Source organism: Ipomoea triloba, chromosome 3 (genome assembly GCF_003576645.1).
Source record: "Ipomoea triloba cultivar NCNSP0323 chromosome 3, ASM357664v1".
Classification (NCBI taxonomy): Eukaryota; Viridiplantae; Streptophyta; class Magnoliopsida; order Solanales; family Convolvulaceae; genus Ipomoea; species Ipomoea triloba.
In genome coordinates, this window is record NC_044918.1 from 30,292,428 (window position 1) to 30,299,907 (window position 7,480).

At 31.0% G+C, this 7,480-nt stretch overlaps 1 protein-coding gene across 1 annotated transcript; it reads left to right on the top strand.

The window, feature by feature from the left end:
* Positions 1-2,276: 2,276 nt before the first annotated feature.
* Positions 2,277-6,542, top strand: LOC116013189 (cytochrome P450 85A1-like). The gene is made up of 9 exons (XM_031252837.1): positions 2,277-2,456; positions 2,570-2,896; positions 3,218-3,340; positions 3,925-4,170; positions 4,812-4,898; positions 5,295-5,373; positions 5,602-5,711; positions 6,053-6,177; positions 6,455-6,542. Exons 1-9 carry the CDS (start codon positions 2,277-2,279, stop codon positions 6,540-6,542), a joined length of 1,365 nt encoding a protein of 454 aa, XP_031108697.1.
* Positions 6,543-7,480: the final 938 nt, after the last annotated feature.

The window sequence follows — 7,480 nt, forward strand, 5'->3', positions numbered from 1 at the left end:
CCCCCCCCCCCCCCCCCCCCAAAAAAAGAAAAGGAGCAGTGATAGATGGAAAGTAATATATGTGCTTATTTTTTAAATTTGTGTCTTCAAATGAGGAATTTATACGATCAAGATGGGATTAAGGGGAGAAGGAAGCTTCAACAATAGAGAGTGATTGACAAATATACCCTATGAAAAAATGACTTATTAATCCAATTTCCCATTATATAAATTCAAGGACTACATGTGGCTTGTTATGGACGTACAACTAAAGGGCTAACTATGTTCAAATTAATTAACAGGGACTAGATTTCCAAAAGTAAAATAATTGAGGGGCCAAAAGCATTGTTTTCCCTCATATTTTTATGCAGTTTTTGTTGTCAATTGCCTTCATGTTTTTATGCAAGTTGTCATTGGAAGCATTTAGCCGAGTTAAGTGTATTCTTTCGTAATCTTTGCTCAATCGCCCTCCAGCTAGATAAAATATGTGAAATGAAAGATTTCATTGTTCTTACCTTGTGTAAGTTAGAGCGTATTTTTCCCCAGCAATGTTTGATTACATGGAACACTTGCCTATTTATCTTCCGTGCAAAGCACGCTTAGGTGAGCCAATACAATATCGTTGGATGTATCCATTTGAAAGATTCCTTAATCACTTGAAGACCAAAATGAAGAATAAGAGATATGTTGAGCCGTTGAGGGGTCAATTGTAGATACATATATACTTGAGGAAACAACACATTTTGCATCATTTTATTTTGATGATCATGTGCAATTCCTCATTTGGAGGGAATTGCAATTCCACTCATTTAATTGCAATTCCTTTACACCCAAATTCATCCCAACCAAACACCCTACAAATGTATGTAATTTCACCTGATAGCAGGTTACCATCCATATCATCAGGTTGTCTGTTTATGTAAATGGTAAGTTGGCATTTTTAAATAATTTTTAATAATAAAATTTAACAATAAAATTAAAATAAATAAATTTAAAAAGAATTAAAATAAAATAAAATAAACAAAAACAAAAACAAAATGTTACGGCCACCCCGTTCCCCACCTCCTTCTTCACCTCCGATTGGAGACGAAGAGACATGTCTTTGTCTCCAACCAAAGACGAAGGAGGAAGTGGGTGGTCGCCAGCGTTTTGTTTTGTTTTTTGTTTTTTGTTTTTTTTTTCTTTTAAATCATTTTAATGTTTTTATTTTTATTTTTAAAGTTTATTATTAAAAATTATTTTAAAATGCTAACTCACCATATATTCACGTAAGCAAGTAACCTGATGAAATGGATGGTAACCTACGATCAGGTAAAATTTCATACATTTGGAGTGTTCAGTGTGACATAATTACATTTTTCTTTTTGGTTTAGTGGACTAAATGCATTTTTCATATTACGTTGAGTGGTCAATTTGCATCTTATTTTAACTAATTAAAATACATACCAAATCAATTTATTAGATATTCGTTAACGATATTAATTAATAGATAAAGTTTAATTGGTAAAAAAGTAACAAATTTAATTTTGTCTGTTCTCATTATTTGATTTTTAAAAAGATCCTCTAAGTTACGTCAAGAACTCAAGATTTGATAAACTTTTTAAATTTTTTTTTGTTAATATGGTAAAGTCCTAAATTAATTTATTTACCCATTTTAGTTGAACATTATAAAATAAAATTTATACCTAATCTAAACGAATGCCAAATTTGAAATTTAAATAAAAGGGCATAAATCTAATTTACTGATATTTCATTATTGTACTAAATTATTTTTTTATTTTATTATGTACTATTTATGATCAATTAAAATAAACACATTTCTATTTTTAAGGTAACTAAATTTATTTTTTAATTAGTCTTGCAGTCAATTGGATACTCAATGAAGGAAAACCACAACAGGAAAGAAGTATTTTCCATTTTTATTTCTTTTGAAAATAAGTATTTTCCATTTAGATTTAAATGAATTGCCAAAAAAGTGACATTTTGATGGGAGGTAAGATTTTTTTAAAACGGTTACATTCATTCTCCACAATTTTAGGTAAATTGAGATTCTCAAAATTAAATATTGCAACTATCTAAAATATTGTCTAAATCAATCGAAATATTAGTCAAATTAGGCTAAATCCGCTCCATAATTTTTTTGTAAGTTGAAAATTTTGAGTGTTAAATAGGTGCATGCCCCCTGGTAGTCTTGGATTAATGAATAAATGTATATATATTAGTATATATAAATTTCATAGATACAGAATATTTTGGTAAATTAATTAGTCCAAGAAGGAATTGAAGCTAAGGCAGGCATGGAGGTTGTGATTTGGTTGAGCATTGGTTTCTTCTCTCTTTTCTTCATTTTAGTAAAATGGAACCACATAAGGTTCAGCAGGAAAGGGGTGCCCCCTGGTACTTTTGGATTGCCCTTTGTTGGTGAAACACTCAATTTTCTACAGCAAGGACCAGCTTTCATGGCTCAACGCAGATCAATGCAAGTTTAATTTGCTTCCTTTTCTCTCTCTACTCTTTCACATTTATATAAATTTTTTGTTTTGAAAACTAAACAAAAATAATGGATGGAACCATTGCTGTGATGAAGAACAGGTATGGAGATATGTATAAAACACATATATTGGGTGGTCCCACAGTTGTATCCAGCGATCCTGATGTGAACAGATACATCTTGATGAATGAAGCAAAGGGTCTTGTCCCAGGGTACCCTAAGTCCAACAGGGATGTTATGGGCAAGTACAATATTGCTATGATGCATGGCCCTAATCACAAACTGTTTAGGGGCTCTTTGCTCTCTCTTGTGGGGACTCCCATGATCAGACACCATCTGCTGCCCAAGATTGACAAATACATGAAGCTTTACCTCCAAGATTTTCATGGCAGAACAACTATTGATATTCAACAGGAAACCCTAGGTGTAAGTACTCTTGCTATTTTTGTGTGATCTACCCGAGACTGTTCTGGGTAAACCTCATCTTGTGACCCTATCTAGCAAAAGACCATAAGAAAATAAAATCAGTCTAAGTTACCCCATATGTGACTGACTCAAACCAAGGAGTGAGGCCAATAAGTTTGTTGTTCTGGTTGTGGTTATCAAGTAATTAACAGCCTGATCAATTTAGTTGGGGTGACCAAGTCAAGAAGATATGTGATTTGATATATGTAACTGATTAACTAATCCTTTTTTTTTTTTTTGTGTTTAATGTTTCAGATGGCATTTTTTGTAACATATTATCAGGTAGTGGACAGTGAACCAAGTTCACTTCGCATAGCATTCAAACAAGAATTTGATAAGATGGCAGATGGAGCTATATCTTTACCTCTTAACATTCCTGGTACTGCTTACCATGCAGCATTAAAGGTACTCCCATCCCATACTAGAGAACTTGTAATGTAAAAGACTTCATTCTTGTTCTGGTCTCTCAACTATTGCATTTTTCTTTAGTTAATTTTATATTTAGTTCTCTAACTATTACTCATTTTTAACTTTAGTCCTTAACTTTTAAATTTATCAAATTTAGTCCTAAATATTGAATCTAGCTTTTCAAATTTTAATTCACTGTTAACTTTTTCTGGTGCGAATTGTTAACATTGTGGGTAAAATTAAAAAGTCATGACCATGCATTGTGCTTATTATATTTCTCAGCCAGGGGAACATTATCAATGCCCTAGCCTTATTATGAGGTCTTAATTTCACCATCAATGTTAACGTGTCACACATGAAAACATTTATAATATAATGGATTAAGATTAAAAAGAATTCAATACTCTAAGCTTAAATTTGGTAAATTTAAAAGTCAATCACTAAAATTTGAAAAACAGTGATAATCGAGGACTAAATCCAAAATTAACTCTATTTTTTTTTCTTTTTTAATTCATTATATAAATTGGTGGTAAAAACCAACCACATATTTTATTTTATTTTATTTGTTGTTGTATTGGTAGGCAAGGAAAAATGCCATAAAAATGATGAGAGAAATGGTGGATAGGAGGAGAGCTTCAAAGGAAATGTACAATGACTTGGTTGATCAACTATTGGGGAAAGTGGAGACAAAATATGAGCTAAGTGATGAGCAGATATATGATCAGATCATTACCATTTTGTACTCTGGATATGAAACTCTCTCTAAAACTTCCATGATGTGCCTCAAGTATCTTCACGATCACCCCAAGGCTTTACAACACCTCAGGGTATGTAAATCATTTATTTTTGTCTTTCTTATACCTCACGTTTTCAAACTATGATTAAAATGATACCATTATAAATTGAAACAAGTGTCAAATAGGTCATGGTAACTTGTACGGTAGAGAAAATGGTGATTTTACTGATTTTTTTTTTAAAAAAAAATGTTTCAACTGCATATATTTTACTTGTTTAATGATTTAAGTCCAGTTACTCAATTGCACTAAAGGAATAAGTTTAGTGGTTTATTTGGCACTTTTTTTCTTATACATTTGATATATCAAATAAATATAATTGTATACTAATACATATAATACCAATTACAAATACTCTATCCATGATAAGTGGTAGCTAGGCTTAGAAGGTTTTGGCTCCATTTTAGCAAATCTAAAATAAAAAATGAAAAAGAATCACCAATTGTTAAAGATATAAAATCTATAATGAATATAATGCCCGCCATTTGTAATGTATTGTTTATAGAGAGTTATTATTACATAATCACATCACACTTTGACCTAGTTAGAGATGCACTATTGTGGACGACATTTTGTTATTATTTAGGTGATAAAAAAAATCTTCAGTCACTATCTGAGAATGTGTGTATGTGTATTTGAGTTTTGGCATATATTATTATTATTATTGTGTGTAGGATGAGCATTTCAAAATTCGCGAAGGGAAGACACCAGATGATCCAATCACTTGGGATGATTATAAATCCATGACTTTTACTCGTGCTGTAAGTTTATTTTTAGTACATTCAATTGATATATAAATATAGATCTCGTATATTTAATTTCATATTATATTAGAAGTCTCTTTTAAAATTAATGAAATATCTAACAACACCAATTAACTTGAAATACGAGTTATTTCAGGAGAGTTACAATTTAGTCGTGTCTATGGTTTAAAAATTAAAAAATTTCAATGTTAGTGTTTACCGATCGAATTGTGTTTTGTAAATGTTTACTTTAAGTTTGATAAGTTATACTCTTCTCTACCAAGCACATTGTGCTTAGATGACATGTAGTGATTCTTTTGTATGAAAGGTCATAAGATTGAGTTTTAGTGGAGGCAATGATCCCTTGTGTTATTAAGCATTATTATATAATAAAAATGTTAAATTAATTTTCAGGTCATTCTTGAAACTTTAAGGCTTTCAACGGTTGTCAATGGGGTTTTGAGGCAGACAACTCAAGATCTTGTTCTCAATGGTATGTATATATGTACGCTTAATTAATATGTTACCAATTTACTTATTTTTAATTTTTACTTGTTACGCGATTTTTGTTATTATCGGAATATTTTTTAAAATTAATTAAGTGAATACATTTTAAAATAAGTTTTTGTATGTTTTTAATTTAAAGTTAATTTATATAATTTTTAATTTTTGACTTTTGTCATTTTTTTTTTGAAATCAACTTTTGTCATTTAAATATCAGGATCATTGATTCCAAAAGCATGGAGAATCTTTGTTTACGTAAGAGAGCTGAACTATGATCCCATTGTTTACCCAGAGCCATATGCTTTTAATCCATGGAGGTGGTTAGAGGTTGGTTATCCAATTCAATTTAACTTAGGTTGTGTTTGGAAACCCAGAAAATAAATTCTGAAAATCATTTTTCGAATTCCTCATTTTTTGGAATGGGAAAAATATTAAAGTCAATGGAAGTCAATCTCGGATCAAAAGAAAACTAAGACAATTTTTTTAAAGTCAATGGAAGTCATTTTCCACCACAACTTTCTTCATCTCCAGACAAACTTGCATCAATAGTTTCGGTCAGGACTCAGGATGACGAAAACTAGGAAACCAGGAAATCTGGTTTCCGTCGGAAACCAGATTAAATCTAAGGAGATGGGTTTGTAAAGTTTATGTAAAATGATATGGTGCAGGATAAAAATTTGGAGAGCCATAACTACTACTTAGCATTTGGGGGAGGATGTCGGCTTTGCCCAGGAAAGGAATGGGGAATTGTTAAGATATCTATTTTTCTTCACCACTTTGTCACTCAATACAGGTAATTGAACATTTCCCACATTTTCTTTCAAGTTCAAGTTAATGATATATAAATGATTACATATATGTGTATATACATTCACGCACTTACAAACATATATAGAGAAAATTGTTACAATATCATGTGTAAAAATGACATTTACTGAAGATAGAAACTCATACTTCGTATAATGATGGTATAGCCACTTGGTTAGTCGAATTTTCAAATTAACAAATTCTTCTTTTAGTTTTATGACTATTGTGTATTGTCATATTTAATCTTTTATTATTACTTGTAGATGGGAAGAAATTCAAGAAGCCAAAATCAAGAAATTCCCTAGAGTTGAAGCAGTAAATGGATTGCATGTCAGGGTGAGCAAGTACTGATGAATGATGGCTCGTGCCTTGTTATAATTAATTGAAGCATATGACATCTTATAATTTTTATACATCAGAAAAAGATAGAAGTAATTATTTAACTATTTGTATTACATCTCTCTAAATTGATGAATTATTTAAATTGTTTATGGGGTTCATTTAAATTTAGCTGTGATTTTTAACTTTAAAGAAGTCAGATTAAACATAAATATGGGGCGGATCGGAGATGGAGACTCTATTTCCCACCACATTGTCACTCTTACTCCTATTCATAGATTAACACTTTTTTATAGGCAAAAGAAAGAAACATAAAATGGGGAACTGGATATATTGTGGGGACTCTCAAATTTTACTTCATCAATTATATTCTTTTATGTGGCAAGTATGGATAAGACGTTGTCATCAATTAGGTACAAGAAAAGCTATCTACATCTATTAAGATGCAAAAGTTGGGAGTAGTATTTTTCAAAAAAGGAGCTTTATACAGACCTAGAAAAAAACAACATTAACTGTGCCTGCTAAGTAAGTATGTTGGTCTCGGGTAAGCTAAAAGTCTAGCGAGCTTGAATAGACATTTAAACACTTTTTCAAAAATAGCTCTAAGTGAGTTTGAATTAAAAATAAATAAATAAATAAATAAAAACCCTTGCAGTACTTGGGGGAATAGTTAGAGATTGCCAACAAAATAAGTGTAGTTAAGTTTGATGAGATTAACGTATAACCATTCCTACACGGCTACACCACCTCACAATAAAGTAATGCACCACTAGTTCCATATAAATGCACACTTTTATTATTAGCAATGTACAACTTTTACTCTGAGACTGAGAGTGTACAACATTTTGTAAGTGCACACCTTAAACCCTAACTCCTAAACCCCACAAAATTGACAACACGGTGGATATATAGTCAACACACATCTCAAAGTCCTACAATGCACAACACTA

Coding starts and splice junctions, on each gene's coding strand:
- LOC116013189 (XM_031252837.1), top strand. CDS start 2,277: ATGGAGGTTGTGATTTGGTTGAGCATTGGTTTCTTCTCTCTTTTCTTC. Junction 4,899..5,294: donor CCATGACTTTTACTCGTGCT/GTAAGTTTATTT, acceptor ATTAATTTTCAG/GTCATTCTTGAAACTTTAAG. Junction 6,178..6,454: donor CACTTTGTCACTCAATACAG/GTAATTGAACAT, acceptor TATTACTTGTAG/ATGGGAAGAAATTCAAGAAG.